A 22581-nucleotide genomic window follows, 5' to 3' on the forward strand; every position below is an offset into this window, starting at 1 on the left:
GTGTCTGGTGGAAGAGTTAGAATGTAGACTAGCTAAAGGTGATGGAGGTTGACTGGAATGAGAAACCAGCGTCTGTATTCATAAACTGCCTTGGAGCCATCTTTTCATGACTATAATTTTTTCAAAGGCTGTACTGCACAGTAGTTCACTTCGAGGATGCAAAAATCATCCTTATGCCTTTATGGTAATAAAGACTTTCCAGGTACCATATGGAAAATGTCTGCATTACATCACTTCTTTGGTTGTCTTTTACAAACATAGAGGTAACTTGATATGGTATCAATGTAATTTTTATTATGATATAAACACTTAAAGATTTTATGAAATACTTTTGTCTGGTATTAAATGCTCCAAAAGAACCTTGTGGGGAAAAAAGTGATCTCTCTCTCTGTGTTCCTCAGTCCCCTTTCCCCGAAAAAAAACAACCATAAAACAAATACAAGCGAAAATAGGTGCATACAAACAGATTTGTAACCAGGGATGGGTGCTATAGTCTACCTTACAGTCCAGGCGACAGAGGCGCCCCTCGTGAGCTACCATATCCCCAGGAGCCTGCAGGAAATGTGGTCGGAAAAAGCGTTCCTGTAGGGGCTCTTTGTCTCTTTCTTGCACTCGGGACCTTCCTCTAAAACAGCAAGCATGTTCAGGCATTAAACATAGAAACCACTTCACAAACTTATGACGGTATAGGCATTTAAAGGCATGGCTATAGGGCCTGGAGAAAGATTTTCTTGGGGGGTGGGGATGGGGTTTGCTGGACCATAAAGAGATAATAAATAATAGTGTGGAGCTGATGAAGAAAACATGAAAAAAAACAAAGTACTAAGCATCTCATCCACAGTAGGATTATCTTGTGAGATCTGTAATTAAATAAGCAGGCTTTAGATTTTTTCTCTCTGAAGTCATTCTGGGTTAAGTGACTCAGCTCCCCTTGCCTTGGGTTTGACCAGTTGTTCAAAAGTTTCAAGATAAACAAATAAATCAGTATTCAATCTGAACCTCAAATTAAAGCCAAAAGAGAAGTCCTGTTATTACCCAGAACAAGGCAGCTGCAATCCCTGTGTCTCTGAGTAATAAAATTTAACCTGGCTAATAAATTATGTCAGACCATTAAAAATGATCATGAACTTAAATTGGTTAAGACTGACCAACAGTAACAGCTGTTCTTGAAGAAGGAAAAAAAAAAAAAGCTGAAGAAGAAGGTATAGTTGCAACGGTGGTGAAATACTGTATCTGAAACGTGGGTCACTATTTTTGTTCCTTTGGTTAGGTCTAATTTAATTCATCCATGTCAGCAACTATGAAATGCTTTGCTAAGACTTTGTGGCACCATAAGACTCAAGAAAAAGCCAGGTTCTTTCTTCTTAGTGATTAGTAAAATAAGACAGGAGGAAGGTCAGTTACTGTGTTGGAGACAGTTGTTATATTGGAGACAATAACAACAACAGAAATCTTTTATCAGTATACATATACTCATTAATGGTTTCTGTTTTTTTGAAGAAAAGGTAATTTAATTCAAAGAGTCTGATTTATATATTATGTGCACAGGTGCTACTGATGGTTACAAATTTTGAACCATTAAAAGTGTGCCATGGACCAATGCTTCTCAAATTTAATGCGCTTATGAATCACCTGGGGATTTTATTAAAATGTAGATTCTGATCAGTACGTCTAGGTGGGGCTTGGGATTCTGCATTTGCAACAAGCTCCCAAGTGATGCTGATGCTGTAGGTGAAGGACTACACTTTAGGTGACTATTTGTAGACCTGATACTTCAGTGCTCATTGTGGTGGGCGGTGCTTGGGAGGGGCTAGAGAAGGGAGATTCTTATTGTCTTTACCTATGAGACTGACCAGCAGCTGTTAGTCGACTTCGAATGGGCAAACCTTGTACCATCAAGTGACCAGAACAGCTGATTCTCCCCTGAAAAACAGAAAATGAAGGAGATTAAAATAAAAACAATTCCACATTTTTTCAATATATATACATTTTTATGTACCGGAACGTTATGAACTTTTTGGCTATTATGAGGTTTTTTTTTTTTGAGGGGATGAAAACAATATAACTCCTTAAGTCATTGTTAATATTCCAGGGGAGAGAATTTTCAAGAATATTGTGATGACTTTAATTTTTCAGCTGAGAAATGAACAGACACAAATGTAAAAAAATTTGAATTCTTGTGCACTTAACATCATTTGCAGACACATACAGAGATCATGGTCAAGTATTTTTTTACTTTACTCAATAGAAATTATCTTCAAAACTAACATTTTAATAGGAGGAGTGGGTAAGTAGAAATTATAGGTCTGTACCTCCTATTCTAACCATAGTTGAAGATATTTATTTTGCCATATCTTTTAAGGGGAATTCTAAGTCTTGGTCTCTTCAGAAAAGGTACGTGAAAGATTATGGCTTTCCAACTTTTACCAAAAAAAATTTTTTTATGAGTGAGGAATATTCACAAGTAATTTGCTTACTCTTTAAAGAACAGAAATAAATCATTCTTTGATAGAATAATTTGTTGACTCTTCAAGAGAGTCAATGAGTTGATAAACACAGGATTTACTCCAATAGATCTGGGGCTTATACTTAGTGAATAGATCCTTTGACAAAAGCTGAAGGGTGGAGTGACCCCTCAGTGGCTAAATGGTCTTGGAAGTTGTGATACTGTGCTCTAGTCACACACAGTCTCAACGCTCCTTATTCATTTTCCTCAGCAACCCTTAGTTTAGTAACTTGCAGTTCTCAAAGTTTATTCACAATGACATCAACTGCTCCTTCCGTAGAGGGTGGGACAGCGCGGAAGCCTGTGTCTCCACCTGGGGGTTGGCCGCCATGATGGTGTAGTTGCCATCATCGTCACTGTTGGTGGAATCAATGTGCAGAGAACATGTCCCGTCTCCATCTCGCCTCATTTTGAAGTGCTCATTTCTCTTTGAAATCTGCTTCCCGTCTTTGAACCAGTAAACCTGAAATGAAAAATAATCTAGGAGAATATAGACAGTTCTGTCACTGTTCTGTACATTGTTTTTTTTTTGGCCACACTGTACAGCATGTAGGATCTTAGTTCCCCAGTCAGGGATGGAACCCATGCCCCCTGCATTGGAAGCATGGAGTCTTAACCACTGGTACACCAGGGCAGTCCCTGTTCTGTACGTCTTTAGAGGATAATGATATAAGGTATAGGATAAGGCAAGGATCGATTGTCACCTCTGCAATTAGTAACCCATCCCTTATAAAACAAACTTAGAGAAAAATTATAAAACATATTACAAATGACAGTATAATATGCTCTTCCACTTGTACATATACAGTATGTAAGAAATTATATACAATTTAGGATTGAGAGAAAGCATTTGACTATTTTTATTATACTTTATAATTACTTTAAAAGCCACCCTAAGGGCCAGATGTGTCTTCAGAGGCAAAATAATGAAAAGTGGGAGGCTGGAACTTTTTCTGTTATCCTTTTTACAAGCTCAAGGCTCCTGAAGTCTGAGATCTCAGGGCCTAGAATAGCTGACCTTACTTGAAAGGATAGTATAGTGTATTATACCAAGTGGAATGAGGTCAGGATTCAGTTGCTAAATTTCTCATCTGACTAAAATTTAAGTATACATAGTTTTCATGTTAAGTTATCTCTCGTGTTCAAGGATACCTCTCAAAGACAGGGGGTTAAAGTACTGCTTGCAGCTGCTCTTCTCTACGTTTCCTGTTTACTTAACCATACATGCTAATGCCATGTTAATGTTTGTGAAAGTAGAGTGGAGAGATTCCCTGCTGTAGACATACCGGGTGTAAATCCTTCTCTCAGCTGACTGCCAAAAAATCTGGTGACTCATAAGATTTTTCAGCAGCAGGTGATAATGATATGACATTTTCAGCATTTACCAACCTAATAGTAATGATACAAATATAGCTCACTTTGTACAACAGGCAGGCTGTGGATTTTCAGTAGATGATTAAATAGAAAGAAAAGTATCAGTTTGGTGAATTTGATGGTTGAGAGAATCAATAGCCCAAAATAGAGGATCATAACTAAGAAATTTATTTTCAACTTTTATAAAAATTTCAACTTACCCATAAGCTGATTTGGTTTTTTTTGCCTATTTAATGATTCTATTCCTGATTGTTACCTTTTTAATCAGATTACCTGGGCTTTGTTAACTTTCTGGTATAGGTTTTCATTCCCTCTATAGATACTTCATTAGAGTCTGATAAGACTTTCTTGAGGGCACTGTGTATAGTTTTGCACTGTTGGTTGGCCTACGGGCTGGTCATCTTCCCCTACCTTTGGGACAGGTATCCCAACAATTTTGCAGGTGAATGTCACTGGAGAACCTTCGGTGACCCGGAAGTGCTTGAGTCTTTTGTCAAAGATAGGAGCAATACACTTGCCCGTGGGGATCTCATCATGTTGGATTTCATCATCTGATTCATCAACAGGGGTGCGTTCCAAGCGAAACTCTATTTCATTCATCAGCCTCTGCTCAAAGCTTGAAATTTTGTACTCCTGTCAAAATGACAAACGTGTTTTAATTTTAATAATTTGAGGATGAGACTTTTTAAGATTCAAATGTTAGAGTTTTATCATGGAACCTCAATAAATCAGGCATGTTCCAGTTCCAGTTCCCCACCATGGAGCACTGAAGGAGTTCAGTGTCTCTGCTACAATCCCAGACTGTCCTAATGAATCCTGATTCTTCACCTTCGGCATGGAGCCCCACTAGAATCTTGTAGGGAGTGGAATGAAGATGGAATGTAATTTCCGTAGCTACTAATAGTGTCCATTTTGTTATACAGGAATGCCAGTGTGGTATCTTGGCAAAATTATTCTGAAATGCATTCTAATACATGCCTGCATTACCAACTTCCTCTCTCTCCTGGACATTCCCATCTGCGTACGTGAGGAGAACTTGTCTTAGATAAATCTCCCTTGACCTCGTGTCTGCCTTCACTGTATCTCCGTTGCCCTCACAACAAAGCTATTGGAAATACTTTTTTATCATTACAGCCTCATGTCCTTGTTGCCTATTATCTCACTAACATACTCCAGTTAGGCTGTGTTCTCATAGTTCCACTGAGATTGCTGCTGTCAAGGTCTTCAGATTTGCCAAATCCAGTTGTCACTTATCTGTTGTTACCTTTCCTGACCTCTCAGCAGCATTAGACACAGATGGCTACTTTCTCCTTTTTGAAACATTTTTTTTTCCTGTTGGTTTCTATGACACCAAACTGGTTTTCCTCCTCTTCCTCTAGCTGGTCCTTATCAGTCTCCTTTGCTAGCTCTTCCTTCTCTGCTCTCGGTGGTCTCATCCCATCTCACAGCTTCAGATACCTTCTATATGCTGATGACTCCAAATCCGTGTCTCTCAGCCTGGTCTCTCCCCAGAACTCGTATACCCAGTGATCTACCCTACATCATGAGAGTCTTGTTCCCACCAGTTTACTCTCTGTCATAGCTTGGGCGCCTCATGGGCACCTCAACTTAGCATGGCCCAAACAACACACACTTGATTTCTGTTCCCCAGAGGAGAGACTCCTACCCTGCTCTTCCCCATCTCAGAAACTGGCACCACTATTCACCCACTTGGTTAAGTGGTTAAGCTGGTGTTCCTCACATTACCTATGGTGAAAACCAGATTTTAAAAATAGGTTTTCCAACCCATACTCTTGTAAAATAAAATAAAAATGAATTACTAGGAAGATGAAATAGAAAAGGCATGCAAAATTATTGCATTCAATAGATGTAAAATGTCTGTGTCAAATGCTCTAGAAATTTCTTAATGGTTACTTTCAATTTCCGTACTTATCTCAAGGTGGAGAGATGACAGCTTGCAGACTGGCACAGGTCACAGACCACGTTTTGAGTGCACCGTTACCCTAAATCTAGAACTTATCCTGGATTCCTGTTTCCCTCTCCTGCCCTATTCCCTCCTAAGCTTAAATGTCACCTCCCTAAAGCAGCCTTCCCAGGCCACTTCATCTAAAGCAGCAGTCCCCAACCTTTTCAGCACCAGGTACCGGTTTTGTGGAAGACAGATTTTCCATGGACGATGGTGCTGGTGGTGGGGGATGGTTCAGGTGGTAATGCAGCGATGGGGAGCGGATGAAGCTTTGCTCACTCGCTGCTGCTCACCTCCTGCTGTGTGGCCGGTTCCTAACAGGCCGCGGACCGATACTCGTCTGCAACCCGGGGGTTGGGGACCCCTGATCTAAAGTAACTCCCCATTCTGATTCTCTGCAGAACACGGACTGCTTTCTACTGTTTTTCTTGTTTGTGTATTGATTGAATGATTGAATATCTCTAAACCTTAAAATGTTAGCATCAGAAGAACAGAACTCTTGTCGTTTCCCACTGTATCAACAGTACATGGAACAGTGAGCGCCTGCCTCATGGCAGGTGTTCCATGAATATCTGAAGAATGAAAGGATACATGAATGACATGGGGGCCATCACTTGTTCCAATGCTACTGTACCTTTGAGGAATCTGGAGGCATGTGCTTGGGGTGAGGATGAGCCCTTTGGTTGAAGTTGTGACTCTAGTTAACCCTAATTTTATGATTTAGGTAGCCTCCATGGAGATGGTACTAGGATACCCCTGAAGTGGAATTTGGGAGCACGTGGCTGATTTACATCTGCCCCTAGTCATAGGCAGAGTAGTTGAGTTCGGGACTCATGAGATGTGTTCTCAAGCATTAAATCACATCACTCATGTCCTTTAGTTATTGTCTCATACATATCATCACCTGAATTTGTGCAGAATTGGAACTTAGGAAATTCAGAAACCAAATGTCTCTTGGTTTTAATTTCTTAGGACCAATTTTAAATCTTCCCTCTTAGCCTCATCTCAGACTGGGTAAACAAAATAAATCTATAGCTCTTTCAGGGTAGAAAAAATGATTAATCTCCAGTTAAGCATATTAATTGTTAATCAGATAAGCCAATTAAAGTAAAAGATTATTCACTTCTAATTTGAAACCTAATTTAGTTTAAAAGTATTAAGACTATTTTCTACATTTTGGGTTTTTTTTTTTTTTTTAAGTTAATACTTAAAGCTTCCAACTATCTACTGATTAGTTTGAAGTATATGAAATTGCCATTTTTGAGCATTAAAAGTGGTAAAATATCAGTGATTTCAAATTATTCAGCCTAATACTGTACAATGAGTATATTTTCCATAACTATGTTAACTAATCCCACAAATTTGAAATGTTTCCTAGTCTTGACGGTTTAAAATCCCATGAAGAATATATTTTTCTTCTTTGTTGAATTGCATTCATGCTCCTAAATGGATATTATTTTTCTTTTTAACAAATTTGTTTATTTTTTGGATGCTTAGGAGTAAAACCAATGAGTCATTTTCTTCCTGTACTATGTGAGGTAGCTACTGAATAGCTTTATTATTTTAAAGATAATAGTCAAAAGAATAATTCACATAGTTTGCAAACCTCACACACAGATTCTAGAGTTCCAGATAACCTCGGCTTTTTGTGAGGGTGGCAAGAGGTCTTAGCCTCTTATGCTTTTTCATCTTGTTTCATTTAAGTCCCGAAATTCCTAATCCATTCCATACCACCTCTAGCCATTGTGTTAGTGGAGTCCTTGCTCCAACCTAAAGAACCTTCTCTGCAGCTTCTCCTACTGCATGATGAGTGAGGGCTGGAAAGTTCCTGGCTAATTACATTCTGAGATTTATTATAGGGGGGAGATGAATTCCCGAAATTCTGTATTGAAAGTGTGAACTAATCGTCCCAAATAAGTTTTATTGTACATTGTGGTAAGTTATGATTAGGTCTGTACTTCAGGAACAAATGGGTGACATATAAGGCTTTCGAGCACCTGCCTAAGAATACAGATACCACTTTGTCTCCATGTATTCCAAACAGCTATTTTTAGGAACTTGATTTTACCAAGTTGGGACTTGATTTTATGGAATTTATAAATATTTGAATTGATTTAACCTAAGGAACTATGGAAGCAATATGGTGAAAATAAGCACATTTTGTTTGGCTATGAGGTACACATATTGGTAATATATTTTCTATTTTACCAGTACTACAAGTTGGGAGGTGATGAAAACAGAACACTCAATGAGTTATCTAAAATATACTATTTGTAACTATGTTCTGAGGATACGGTAACTAGACCTTAACTGTAAGTTTCTACTGAGGCACCAAGATGAGTTAGATATCAGAAAACAAGTGAGTTGGGAGACAGACTATCCTCCAGAGATTTCAAAGCAGGCACTTAAGGACAGGTTAGATGATTGAGATTCTTCACCTTCATCAGAGATGCAAAAGAGTCAGGAGGGAGAAGGTCCAGTGAGAGGACTTTGGAGAGAGCTGTTAATATCTGTGAGCCTCCTACCTCCACCTCCATCCCCGGAATACTTGCCTTTCACCTCCCGTCTATCGAGAGAGATTAAATAGACCCATTTGTAGCACTTACTGTGTTCCCCCAGTGGGTTGGCATCTAACTCCTGCTTAAGAAATCTAGAGTGAGGAGCAGGGTGGGTTTTTGTTGGTGGGCAAGCTGAAGGCTGCTTTCAGTGGCCTGTACTCCTGCATTGTGTTAGGTCAGAGGACCTGTGATGGTTCCTGTCGTACACATATGGGCCACATATGAGACACAGCCAGTGTGGGGTCAGCTTTTGTCCCTCTGTGGCTGGGAAAGGAAGGGGTCGGGAACAGCAGTTAGTGAAGGAGGGGAGAAGGCGGTGAAGAGAGAAGCTGGCCATACTTCCTTCCTGGCTTTAGATTTCCCGTTTGTAGAGGTCCCTGGGTATGGGGTGTGGACGGGGGTGTTTGTGTGTGGGATCTTATTTTTGAATAAGGATTGGGGTGTTGGTTACTACAAGGACTGGACATTTTGTATTACTGGATCAAGATTGTATTTTGCAACAAAGTAAACATAGAACCTTACTTGAACTAAAAGTGGTTAAAATGGTTTTGAGATTACCTCACATTTGAGGTTGCCAGGAGCAGAAGAAAGATTAGCCCCAATGGATAAATTTAAAGGGATAAAGGGAGAAAAAAATAAAATTGCTTTTCAGATACAATTGTTTAAGGTACCAGTTACATGATATAATGTATAAGTTACAGATGCACAACAAAATAAGAATACTGTAGGTCAAGGAGTTTCCATGAAATATTTCATAAAATATGTGGGAAGCTGAACCTCAGGAACAAGGAAACCATGTAACTCTGTGGCAGGGCTATGTGGCCTGTTTCTAAAGTAGTGAATCTTTACAACTGAGATGTTTACAAAGATGCATACCATACCGAAAGCAGGAATTAGTGTGGGTTTTATTTATTTATTTTTGGTAGTGCTTTGCAACTAAGAGTTGATTATCCCAAGGGTAGCTACTCATCTTACACATAAATCAAGGTTGTCATTCCAAGTTATGACTGATGGGATTCAGATTTTGTAAAAACATTTGCCAACAAGCAATATATTTAAGTTAAATTTGAACGTGCTTTCTGCACTGTTCTGCACAAAGGTTGTACGACTGATCCACTGTCGGTGGCCGTGCACTTTGAATTTCCAGGACTGGATTTGTGCTGTGTTCTCCATTTTCCCTTGCCTTGTCCCCTTTGTGAGTAAAAGCAGGAGTTTCTGTGTCAGCTGCTTGTAGGTGATATCTATGCTCAAAAGAGAGAATACTTTTCTGTGTAAATCTGGTCTGTATGGCAAGCAAGTCAATGACATATGGCCCATCCTTTCCAGGCTTATGTTAAAGACCTTCAATGAAAATGAACTGCACAGAATGTCAGTTGCTCTGTGAAAGAAAATGAAACGCTATAAAAATTACTTCAGAAGAATATGGCACTTGAAAATATAATTTTTTTTTTTTCTTTAAAGATAATCCTCTTAAGGCTGAGAGTTTGACAGCTTGAGGCATTTGGTTTCTGGGACACATCTGCAGAAATTTTCTTCAAATTGTCAGAGTGGTGGAGAGTACTTTCCTTCTGCTGAGAACCACAGTGTAATGACACACCCTAATCAGATATGGCATTGCCAAGGTTCCGAATTTCCAAAATGTGGGCCATGATCCGACACTCACTGCCCTGAGCTTGCTGCTGGCTTCCTCTACTTTGGGTCTGTGTCTGGACTTCAGGGGCAAATAATCAAATAGGATCAAAACAGCTGGAAGAGCCTGCCCAAAGGGTTCCCACCCAACTATGGGTACAATGTTCACTGAAAGAAGTCCTGAGTGTTAGAGAAAGTATTCTCCTTTGTTCCTCTATGGGCAGCAGATAAGAGATTCCTAGATAAACTTGGCGGTTAGCATACATGGAGGATGTCTTCTTTTACAATTTATCTAATACTACATACTGCCTTCAATGGAAATAACCAGGCTTCATAGCCTGCCCCTGTTCCTGCAGCCAAATTCTTAGAATACCATAATAGGCACTGGGGATGCAACCTTTTATAAAACACACACTCTACCTTTGAGGAGGTTGCATAAAAATACTTCAAATCTAAATTTTGTCTTTAAGAATAAATGATTACTAAATGATTCACAGGTTTATTTTATACTGAAAGATTCAGTTAACACCAGAGTTTTGCTTAATTTCAGTGTGTTTTTTTAAAAAAGTTTTCATCTTTTTAGTCAGTTGTTTAACATAGATTGTTATCATAGTGGATAGTATCTATAATTAGGTATAATCAAAATCTCTATAGTCAAGCGAGATATTTTTATACAGATGCAACAAATCCAAAATTTTCTCCTTGGTCAAAAGTTTCATAATTCTATCTGAAACTAACGTAAATCCCAAAGTTGTGAGTTAATTCAGCAGATATTCCCTGAGCACCTACTCTGGGCCAGACACAACATGGGTGCAGCAATGAAGGAGACCCCCACCGCCTGCCCATCCAGCTTCCAGGGACCTTGTGCCTGGTGCATTCTGGGTGGGCCCGTGGCAGGTGACACGGGGACCCCTCACTATTCCAGCACCCGGGGTCCTGCAGTGCCCACGGTGAGCAACATAAGGCCAGTGACTATGTGGAACTCGTGTTAGAAAAGGAAGAGATGGCAAGACTCTTTGCCCTCAAGAGAGAATTTTCATAAAGAATTCATGGTAAGAGATGAAAGAGGTAAGATTTCAATAGAAGAAATGACTAAGAAGCTTAGAGGAGGAGATTAGAAGAAAAAAAGGCAGAGCAAGAATTAGGTACTTACTTTTCTTCCCCCTTCTGTTATGCAGGGCAGTATCTGGGAACCACAGACAGTTTTAAAGAAGCTTTCATTTAAAAAATGGGAGGGAGGAGCAGAATAAAGAGATGGGAAAGTTTCCAGAGAAATGAGGTCAAGGAGGGAAGTTGAAATAAGACATTACGTGTGTGTGTGTGTGTGTGCTTTAGATGTTAACAGTCAACAGCTCTTTACTGGGAGCAGAACATCATGCTAAGTCATATGGGAATTAAAATCATTAGTTATGAAGGTTCCATTACATTTTGTGTGATTCAGGGTTCCTTTGACCTCTCAGACTCACCTTGCTAACGTAAACCATTTGATATCCAATGAAGATCCACTGGTGGTGAATGATACCCTTCAAAATAAGAAGTGATGTAGCCTAAAACCTAGAAATCTTCATCAGTTTAGAAAGCTAAACAGTTTAATAACTATGAACCTCTGAAAGGACGACACCTTTGTATCACACAAAGTCCTAAGAATCAACAGGCAAATATTAGTTGCTAATTGGAAATGTTATAGAAAATGAGTTTGAGAATAAGCGCTGAAATATTACAGCAAAGAAATACAAAGTGGTAGATATATCAAAGAAACTCCATTTCTAAAACATTCATTTAGAAGTTTGAGTTCTGGGGAGGAGATTTTTCATAGTCAATAATATTAATTGTTCAAGGACTTTTGGTTTATTTTCATGCTCAACATAATATGTAAATGCTAGACCACACAAATATTCTAGGATAGTTACTATTCTTCATCTGCTTAGGAGTAAAATAGGGCAAGAGAGTCCATCTTTCTGGACCTAAAAGATGTCAAAGCAAGGTAAACCAAATGCCTACTCTTTAGAAGGAATCATTTGCTTTCCCCTCATATGTGTAGGCTAATATGGGAGTAAGGAAACAGATTATTTTGATTCCTGTGTCCCCATAATGCAGGTATAGATGGATGTCAATACACATGCTTCTTTATGATTTTCTCCACTTTTTCTAAGCAAATTTTCTTCTTAACTTCATCAATGGGCCACAATACATTCAGACAGTTCTTCATGACTTTTGCACTATCATTTCCCAAGGCAGCAATGGGCAAAACAATATTATAATGTCATCATTTATTCCTCAAAACTTCCTCAGAATCAACATCTACCAACCTAATGCAAGCATGGCATCTCAAACAGCTCCTTAGTTTCCTGAATTGCATTTATGCAGCTTGGCTTTCATTATAGAATGCTGTCTAAGATCAATTCTATAATTAATGTACCATAATAACTCTCAGAATAATAATTGTCGGAAGAACACTGACATGTGTCACAGATATTCAGATGGAGAGGACTGAGATGTTTTTGAGACTCCAAGTTCCTGCTGTTAGGCCTGAAGTTAATTCATGGTAGAGGTTGAATAAAGAGTTCTGCTGGGTTTATGGCACCCCATTCATGGAAGTTCATGTTTACATGTACTCATATTTCAGGTAATTAAGAGAAAAACCCTACTTTACCCTGAGTGGGGGCAATGGATTAGCTTGGATCTACCTACAGAGTAACCATAAGAGTAAGATCAAACAGGTGTGTGCTGACCTTGGTATCATTTTTACAGAGTTCTAATTGCTCCCTGTCTGAGTTGTTAAAGACAGGCTGAACACAGCTCTGATTTCAGTGACACTTAGCAGGATTAACAACCACGACTGTGATGACAGTATTATAGGAAAACAAATCTGTGCTAGACAGAGCAACATTTATGGGGCTTGGAGGTAATTGTAAAACTGCAAAAAGGCTGAAGAGTTTCAGGGAAAATGTGAAAGTGTTCTGGAGACCAGGGCTCTGGTTCTCATTCCACTGCTGACAGTTTGACAGCTGTACCTCAATTTCTCTATCTAGAAGATGGAAGAGAATAGTTGCCTTGGTGTTTGCCTCCCAGAAATATATGTAATTTGATGAAATAATATATGAAAAGTGTACTCGATTATGGCAGCTTAAATATCCTGCTTCAAGTCAATAACTTAAAGTCAATTTAAAAAAGCATTTTAAGCAAAGTCAATTTAAAAAAGCATTTTAAGCTTTTTTAAGCATTATTTTAAGCATTATTATGTTAAGCATTATTTTCAAAAGAATCCACTCATTAAAAACTGCCCGACATATAACACAATAATAAAATACTGTATATCAATGGCTCCACTGGAAGTAAGACATAGAAACATGAAGGAAAACAGCATATGGTCAGGGGAGTCTCGAGCCTTGTTTCCAGGGGTCACTTATGTTACAATTTCCACAATATTTGGTATATAGTTTTCACTGAAATTTTATGTTATACTTTAAATAGATTTTATTGGTTCCCACTTGGGGGAGTAAACCAAGAGTTAGGTTATTAAAATGTGAATCTGCATTTAAAAAATAACCACCTTATGAAAAGCAAAAATAAATGACTCCAAGAAAATGCTCAGTCTTTCTTTTATGCGATGCTTACATATGACTTTCCTTTTTCTCCTTCAGTGTAGACCTTTACTAGAAAGCAGGGAGTTGTACAGGTTGAACCAGAGGATATTGGCTAATGGCTGTTTCACATGCTTCAACCTAATATAAATATTGAGAGGAGACCCCCAGGCGCATTAGATTGAAGAAGCCAGATAAAGGATGGCTTGAAACCTCAGAGTTCTTTAAAGTCTAGGTCATCTCAAGGCTCAGATATTGAAATGTCTCAAAGATGTGATGGTGTTTGCCAGTACTGAGTTGAGGATTGCTGGAATGGAAAACAGACTATCTAGTCTCTCTCTTTAACATACTCTATTCTAGGTAAACACACGTAGACAAGTAAACTGAAGTAACTGCTGGGCTAATCAAGAACTGTGGATCAATGTGGATGAGTTTCCTACATGAACTGTGGTCAGTCTGTGCTCTGTCTTCCAAAGCTGCAGTGTCAACTTCACTGAGGTCAGCCGACCTGAGCATCCAAGGACTGAATTAAGCAAACTTACATTGCTTACAATGAAATTCCAATAAACCATCTGAGCTCAACAATCTTACCTGCTGGTTTGATCTGACATCACTGAAATTCATTTTTTTCCCCAAGTCTAGAATCACTGCATTCTTAGTTTCACGAATGTAATCATCATACACTGGTTGGAAAGACTTTGTATTTTTCTTCATTAGTCCCTGGGATGGCCTGTAAAATAAATTCACACCTAAATAACTCATGAAGGACACTGGCAAGGATACGAAGGCCTAGAAATCAGAGTGGTTGGAATGGCAACCAGACACCAGGAGCCACCAGCCACTTCCATGGAGTGCATCTTACATGCAAAAGTTGAGCACTGCCCAGAGAATCTGTGTGGAGAGTGTTTTCAGTATTTAAATTATAAAAAATTATTTAAAGTAATCATGTCCTTTTGTCCTAAGGTGTTCAGTATTCATTTTATGTCTAAGAGATTGGATTATGTAGGACTTCACTAAATGAGAGTCCTGTCCCAGACCAAGCTATTCTTATGTGGGTCCATTCTTAAATGACATCTTTTACATCAAGAAACCTCAATGATACTTACACAGATGGTGCACTTCTAGGCAGCCCCATGGCATTGGTGGGTGGGATGGCAGGGAGAGAAGGCAGGACGGAGCTGAGGAAAGCCACTGGGTTGTGAATCCGGCTGGTGGGAGAGACAGGAGTTGGGGACACACAGCGGGGCTGAAACTGATTTACACTGGAGATGGAAAATGTGAGTGGCGGTTGTGCTGGCTCTATTGGACCTGGAGGAGGTGGCTCGTTTTGGACGGAAACCCCTCCTAGAGATTTGGTTTGTGCCGAGGGGTGAGAAACGAAGAGGCTTTCTTTGCTCACTGTCCTCTGCATGGCATGAGGAGTGCTGCTCAGGGTGAACACTGGAGAGCTGGAAGGGGACGCGGTTGCTGCAGTGGTGCTGGTGGAGGGGAAGAAGTGCTTTGGCCGGGCCAAGCTGAATGTCTGTGATGAAGGGGCCTTCACCTGCTTGCTGGACATTGTCACCGCCGGGGCAGCAGTGGAGTTCAAAACACTCATGTTGAAAGGAAACTCCTTAGGTGATGAAGGGAATGGGTTTTGCAACTGCTGTTGTTCCAGTAAAACTTGGTTGTGAAGCTGTTGTAGCCGACTGGAATCGCTGCACACAAAACAAGAGTGGGGAGAGAGAAGAGAAATCTGTCACCCTTGCCTCACCCTTCAGAATGTATATAGACAGGCTGTTTTTCACTTGATGCTGATTAAGAACACACAACCAGAGTTGCCAGCAATCAGCCAGTCGGTTCCTTGTGAGTTGTTTGTCCCTCCTTTTTTTTTTTTCTTTTTTCTTTTGTTTGTTTTTCTGGCCACACAGCATGGCGTGAAGGATCTAGTTCCCTGACCAGGGATCGAACTCACGCCGCCTGCGTTGGAAGTGCAGAGTCTTAACCATTGAACCTCCAAGGAAGTCCCTGTCTCTCTTTCTTTCTAAATCTGTTTGATTGCCAGGAAGAAGGGAAAGGGCACCATGATGCACAGCTCCAAGAGGCGTCATTCACATTGTGTTCTTTGTGTTGTGACCCTGGAGTTGGGCAACACAGCAGCCCCATTTTAGAATGTTTATAAATTAGAAGAAATAGAAACAATAGTCCTCTTGTTGGAAGTGCTCAGAGTTCTGAGATGAGCAGGTAGTATCTCTGCTTCGGGACAGAAGGCACTGAGCTACGTACTGATGTGAGTTACTGAAGGGGGCTGAGTTCCCTGAGAATGTGCTGTATTCTTCACTGTACCTCATTTTAGAGCAAACCTTAATAAAGCAGCTGGATGTGTCTTGGTGTTTCTCATCCTCTTCTGACAACAAAGCTTTATAGATAAGGTGACCATATGTCTCGATTCATTCTAGACAGTCTTCCTTTATGCCTGTTTTCCTGGCATAATTATTAGTAGTGCTCTTTCACTCTCAAAAATGTCATGGTTTGAATGATAGATTAATTGTCACTGTAATTATGAATGTTGCCTTAGACTTTTTTGTGCCTAAAAAAAGAAAGATCAAGCTGGGAGCACTTTCTCCATTTATAGGAACCTGACTCACAGAAGCATTATATGATTTGTCTTAAGTCTCACAGTCTGTTTACTTTCTCTTAACAAAACAGTTAATTTAAGAAAGAAAAGGGAAAATGAAAGTGTCTAAAAATCATATATGCATAAAGTTGTCAGGGCTGTCAAACTTTGCTGTTTAGGAGAATCTACTCTTGAATAAACAACCATAGGAAGAGCCACAAGTGAGACCACAGTGCTTCAAGCCCACTGTGGCTTTATGTTCTTTGAAAATATGTTTTGGAACATAGAAGGTGATCTGCTGAACACGAGATCTATTAAAAATGATAGGTTTTACGTTTTCATACCTGGAAAGTCAACACCAACAGCAATAAAGTTGAGCCAGAAGGTTCTCCAAACTTTGATTTAAAAAAAATTGTTTTTAACTGAAGTACAGTTGATTTACAATGTTGTGCCAATCTACTGTACAGCAGAGTGACTGTTATATACATATAGACACTCTTTTTTTAAAATATTCTTTTCCATTATGGTTTATCACAGGATATTGAATATAGTCTTGATTTTTAAAAAAATTCTTGGAGTTTAAGACCTTTTCCCTTCCCTTCATTAACATTTCTGATGAAAAATATATGGAGAAGTAACTTCACGAAGTAGAGACCTATCTTTACTTTCATTCCTGCTTTCAAATGCTACATACTATGCAATCCTTTGTTCAACTGTGAAAACTCTTGTCTTGGGTTAAACTAAGAATTTAGAAGTATAGCCACTTGGCACAGTAACTTTCTTCTTACCTTTTAGAAGTAAGTATTTAAGCTGAGAGAACAAAGTAATATAATTAAAATTAATTAAATCTTTTCATTCCATCATAGATGAAAGATTCAGCAATCAAGAGAAGCAGCAATATCTTTGTTAGATTATCCTTAGAAAAATGTATACAATTAACATTGTTTCTGCTGGTGTTTACTTTCCCAGTGGCATGAAAATATAAAACCTTTAAATTTTTAATGGATCTCATATTTGGCAGGTCTCATTCTGTGATTACTATAGCGTAAAGGATGAAAAAAAAGGGGCCAGGAAGTCATTTGGTATTGATTGATTCTTATTTTCCTTTAGCTCCCATTGAATGAAAACTAAGGACCAGCTTTTAACTTTAAGACTTTAAACAGCATGTTAGCTCTTATCATTGAATGTGGTATATTGGATTGTAAAAGGTCACAAACCTTAGACATAATGATATATGAGATACAGCATCAAATCATTTTGATTAGGATTCTGGAAGAATTCATTTGAGAATAATGTCTCTTTTTGTTTGACAGGGTTTTTGTGTTTTTTTTCTCCAAATTTTATTAAACTCTACCTTATTTCAGAAGGGCTTTAAAACAGCTGTTTCAATTTGCTTATTCATTACATCAGGGCAAGGTGTCAATTCCAGTATTCAACAAACTTTTATTGAATCTTCTATATGTTTACTTTGCTAGGTACTGTAGGAGAAACAAATATGTCTAGGATAGTATGAGCTCTTCAGGGCTCAAAAACCTTATAATATATGCATGTAACACAAATAACCAGTGGTTATTATTATTATTTTTTTAACCAGTGGTTATTTACAGATAACATATGGAACTCACTATTTAATAATAAAGGTACAAAGTGCAATGAAAGAATAAAAGAAGGAAAGGTTAATTACAAAGCATACAAAACCCTGAGCAACCTCTCTGATTCAAAATAACAGCCTATTATAAATTGCTGTAAGTTCAGCTGTTCATTTCTTGTTTCTGTGAGGATTTCAGAAATCAGGTTTATACCCAAGCTTTCTTTCTGTAGATTATCAACTCTCCTGGGTTACCTGAAAAATATCTTCTCTTTTGCCACAACTTAGCTTAAGTGTGATGCTCAAGAATGTGGCCTCTGCAGACAGATAGACTTAGGTCCTAATCTTGGCTCTGCCACTGATTTTATGTGTGGTTTTGGGTGGTTCCTAGATTTTTTCTGAGCCTGGTTTCTTCATAAGTAAAACAGGAGTAAGTAATATCTCTTCGTGCTGTTGTGAGAATTGATAGATAAATCACCTAAATTGTATAAGTGATCAGTAAATGGTGGCTATTGTATTTGTCAGTTTCTAAACTACAAATATCAATTTCAAGATTTTTAAGAATGAAAATTAGAGTTTCATAATTATAAGTATTTTCTTGTTGTAGTTTCCAAAATACAAAAGAATTTCTTAGGGATTTTAAATGGTGGAGATAAAATGTCAAGGCTTAATGACAAACTCAACAGAACAACTTGAGCTACTGTATCAAATACTTTTGAAAGCAATTTTGTCAACAATTTGGGACAGTGTGTGCTGCAGCCAGCTCTAGATGGCTCTGGAGAGCAGACTGTGAAATCAGCTGTGGTGGGAGGAAATTGGCAAATGCTGCAAATCAAGGCTTCCCTGCTTCTGTGAGTAGTTAAAACATTTGCCAGCATGTCGCTGATGAGGATAACTAATTCTGGGTAAATGTGTCTCTGCAGTCAGCTTTTAGCTGTGGTTTTAGCAGTGGTAACCATGCTTGTTGCACATTAGGTCACACAGAGAGCATAAAAGACAGACAAACCTCACTGATTTAGGCACCACTGGCCAGAGAGTCAGTTGGCCTGGGAAAGGATCCAGACATAGTTATTATTATCTTTTTAAATGTGGGTCAGTTCTTAAACTTTAGTGAGCCTCAGAATCCTCTGGAGGGCTTGTTAAAACGGATTTCCAGGCCCCACTCCCAGAGTTTCTGACTCGGCAGGTCTTGAGAGGCGCACGAGAGTCCATAGTTCTATCAAGCTCCCAGGTGATGCCAGTTGCTTTGAATAGCAAGGCTCTAAGTGACTCTTGCCTGTGTCCAGGACTGAGAACCACTGCTCTAAAGAAACACTTGTCCCCAAAGCATAGGCTTCCACAGTACGTTCTGATTTTAGTCTCTGACATTTTACTCACTTTAAATGTTAATTCTTCTTTTTTCTCCTGGCTGTGGAGGAGTGTCTGTATGGGGCCAGGCGGGGTGATAAAGGGTTGTAACTCAGGTTCTCCAACTTTACACCTGTAGTTTCCAACCTGGCTGTATGTTAAAATAATCCGTGGAGAGATTGTGATTCATTTGGGATGGAAGGCATAAATATTTTTCAAAAGCTCCACATTTCATTCTAGAGTGTAGCCAGGAGGAAGAGTCACTTCTCTAGATAGCTTAATATTCAAGTTGAAAATTTTAAAGTCTGAATTATCTAGGCTTTGATGATACAGTGTTGAAAAATGACAGCTTCCCTTTCTGTTGCAGTTTTGAGATCTAACAGAATTCTATTTTTTGTATGAATGGCAAATTGAAGGAACAAGCAGGAAATTTGTATCCTCAAGATTATTGAGTCAATATGTTTTAATGCAAAACCTAAGAGATTAAAACCAATAGGTTAAAACCAATAAGAAAAGTTTGTAGGCATGTGGATTCGCAAAGGGGGTGCGGGGGGAGCAGAAAAGAGCATGCGTATTCGTATTCATACCTCTACTAATACAAACCTATAGTCACAATTAAGTGAAAATTTAAGGAAGGCCAAAAATATTAAAAAATTACATAGTGTTGAGGACTGGATTTTTAGAGGGTGTCACACATAATTTAGTAGAAAGAATTTTTATATTCATTGAAAGTTTCATGTGGTAGATACTGCTGGCTGACTACTTAATCCTCCCCTTCGTAAAGGAACTTGATTTTACTCATGGAGGCAATAGGTGCAGCTAAAGACTACACTTCACAGCTTCCTTTGTACTCAGCATACCATGTAACTAAGTTCTGGCCAATGAGATATAAGCAGGTGATTTTGGGTATGTCCTAAGAAGGCTCCTTGAAAGAGAGTACTATCAGGACTGTAACCAATTTGCCCTCTCTGCTGCTTGAAATACAGCTGTGATGATTAGACCACCATCAGCCGTCTTGGACCATGAGGGGACTTGGGGAAGAAGCCAGGCTAAAGATTGCAGAGCAGAAGACTGGGTTCTTTTTTTTTTTTTTTTTTTTTCTGTGCCTTCCCTGCTCTCTTACTCCTGTTTTCGAAGACTGAGTTCTTAATGACTATGGAGCCATCATAACAGCCCCAGACTGCCCATCTAACTCCTTTATTTGGGAGAAAAATAAACCCTCATGTGTTTAACTCACTTTTTGTGCCTTCTGCGACATGAAGCTAAACCTCATCCTAATTGATATACCTAATAGCCCCTAAACAGTCCCTGGGTAAGAGGAGGCCCTATAAAGGAGGCAGTTGATGGTTTGGGTTACTTGTTCTCACAACTCCCTTCTCTGAGCACTGCCCTCACACACAGTGCTGATTTGATCCATTTGACTCTTCTTCCCTCCAAACGTAAATCCTCTGCACCTGACGAGGCTGGGCTAATTGGTATTTGGAACTGAGCTGCTGAGAATGATTTAGTTAGCAGTGGAACTTGACACAAGTCATAACAGGACATGCCATGATGGGCCAGATACGAATTGATGAGTCTTCCAAGAGAGAAGAGTGGAATGGATATGCAAAGAGGAAACAAGGAGGTGCTCAAGACGAGTGTGAGCAGCGGACAGAGGCTGGACTGACCACGTGTGTGATCCTAGCTCCTAACTCCCTGCCTCTTCTCTGTGCAGGGCCTGGCTGTGTTTTGTTCCCCGTTCTTGCTTATTTCCCTACCATAACCTCTTCCCTTCTTACTTTAAGCAGATTCCTATTTCCTGTGATAGGCAGAACTTTGAGGGGACAGAGATATTTCTGGACGGAGATAGTGCATGTTTTGTAACATTCAATTTTATGCCTAGAATTTCACCTTGTGTGGTCGTGAGAAAAACATAAAACTAAGCAACATGACCTGCTTCCAATGAATGTCAGCACTGAGAAACATATGATGGGAGTGCTATTGCTATAGATTTTATTGTTGATATTTAAAGGTTTCTGTAGTTATACATGTAATTTTCATCACTTTGATGTGTGGATCAAACAGAACATAATAGTGTCATGTTATGCTCTTGCTTTACTGTGGGTGCACATTAAATATTGCAACATGACTCTGATGGAAGCTCCCTAAAGGATTTGGGTGACAACTGCATCAGGCTCCCGAGGTGACTCTGGTTGGTGGTCACCATGCCACCCTCAGAGGATGCTTCACCTCCTTTGTAATTTCAACCCATTACATTTATATGAAGCCCGTGGTTACTACAGCATATCTGGCCGTATCAAAGCCTATCTAAAAAATACTACGTATCTTTTCTATAATGACTGCAAAAGCTTAAGTTGAAGCAGAAATGGGAAATAGGAGGGTGAAACTTCAGACTGTAAAGATTATTAGACATGAGAAAGGGCTTTGTAAGAAGGGTGTAGAAGTTCTTCACCTGGAGCCCTCTGATGTTAGGCAAACGTCTATTTGGGCTGGTTTACGTGTAACATTTCCTGGAAGTAGAATATGAAGAGTAAGGATGGTAATGATAGTACACTGAAGTAAGGATGTATGATTTGCAAAGCATTTAATGTGTGTTTTCTCCTTTCATAATTCCCGTTTTCAGTTCCATCATTTTTAAGAAGGGCAGACTCAGAGAAGGTCACAGGCACTCTTAGTTATCCATTCTAATTTTTACTTACAGTTTGGGTTTGGCCAGAACTGGAGGGGGCTCTTTGACGGGTGAGGAAGGCTCAGGGATTTTTGCTGACTGTCCGTTGAATCTCTCCTGGAAGGAATTGGGCCTAATCTGGTGGGTGGTCACCATGCCACCCTCAGAGGATGCTTCGCTTCCTTTGTCATCTTCAGGCAGGTTGAAGTGCACACGGAGCCCGATCCTTGAGCTGGACCGGGGCTCGTTGTGGTTCACCAGAACTCCTTCCAGTTTGGGTTTAGGGAGTTGTTCCGCAGAAGGAGGCTCTGGGTTGGGTAGGGTTGGCTGTTGCTCAGTAACAGCCAGGTTGGTGGTGGAGTTGGCTGAGTGAAGAGACCCGTTGTTTCTGAGGTCTTCATTTCCTGAAAGGATGATAACAGGACCTGAGATGTTAGCTTTACTCAACAAGACTGAGATAGGATTATAACCCTGAGTTGGGGCATGTATCCAACCCAGGCAAATGTGCTCATGGAAATGCTTGTCAAAAAACGGAAAACATAATCTGAGGCATTAAAGAATGGTGAGGATACAGGGGAAAAAAAAAAAAACCTTAAAAAATCTAAGTACCATTTTGGAAAGAATTTTAGGAGTTTATGTAAGACCGAGGAGATGTTTTCTTAGGGAGTATAATAAGTAACAGCAGGATAACTGGGGTGCTGGTAATAAATGTGATGAGAAATTGAAAATTGGATTCTGTTCAAGAACACTTTTCTCAATAATTCC

At 39.4% G+C, this 22581-nt stretch overlaps 1 protein-coding gene and 1 long non-coding RNA gene across 4 annotated transcripts in view; one reads left to right on the forward strand and one right to left on the reverse strand.

The window, feature by feature from the left end:
• The window catches only part of MYPN (myopalladin), an 85854-nt gene that overhangs the window by 16567 nt on the left and 46706 nt on the right, over positions 1 to 22581 (reverse strand). For all 3 annotated transcript variants that reach the window (XM_057736528.1, XM_057736527.1, XM_057736529.1), the window contains 7 exons: positions 21848 to 22220; positions 14724 to 15314; positions 14209 to 14347; positions 4292 to 4513; positions 2820 to 2969; positions 1841 to 1923; positions 499 to 625 (listed from right to left, as the gene is read on the reverse strand). In XM_057736528.1, coding sequence (XP_057592511.1) covers positions 499 to 625; positions 1841 to 1923; positions 2820 to 2969; positions 4292 to 4513; positions 14209 to 14347; positions 14724 to 15314; positions 21848 to 22220 — 1685 coding nt within the window. The remainder of the gene's footprint in view (positions 1 to 498; positions 626 to 1840; positions 1924 to 2819; positions 2970 to 4291; positions 4514 to 14208; positions 14348 to 14723; positions 15315 to 21847; positions 22221 to 22581) is intronic.
• The window catches only part of LOC130854002 (uncharacterized), a 77846-nt gene that overhangs the window by 11392 nt on the left and 43873 nt on the right, over positions 1 to 22581 (forward strand). The window lies entirely within an intron of this gene.

Source organism: Hippopotamus amphibius, chromosome 5 (genome assembly GCF_030028045.1).
Source record: "Hippopotamus amphibius kiboko isolate mHipAmp2 chromosome 5, mHipAmp2.hap2, whole genome shotgun sequence".
Taxonomy (NCBI): domain Eukaryota; kingdom Metazoa; phylum Chordata; class Mammalia; order Artiodactyla; family Hippopotamidae; genus Hippopotamus; species Hippopotamus amphibius.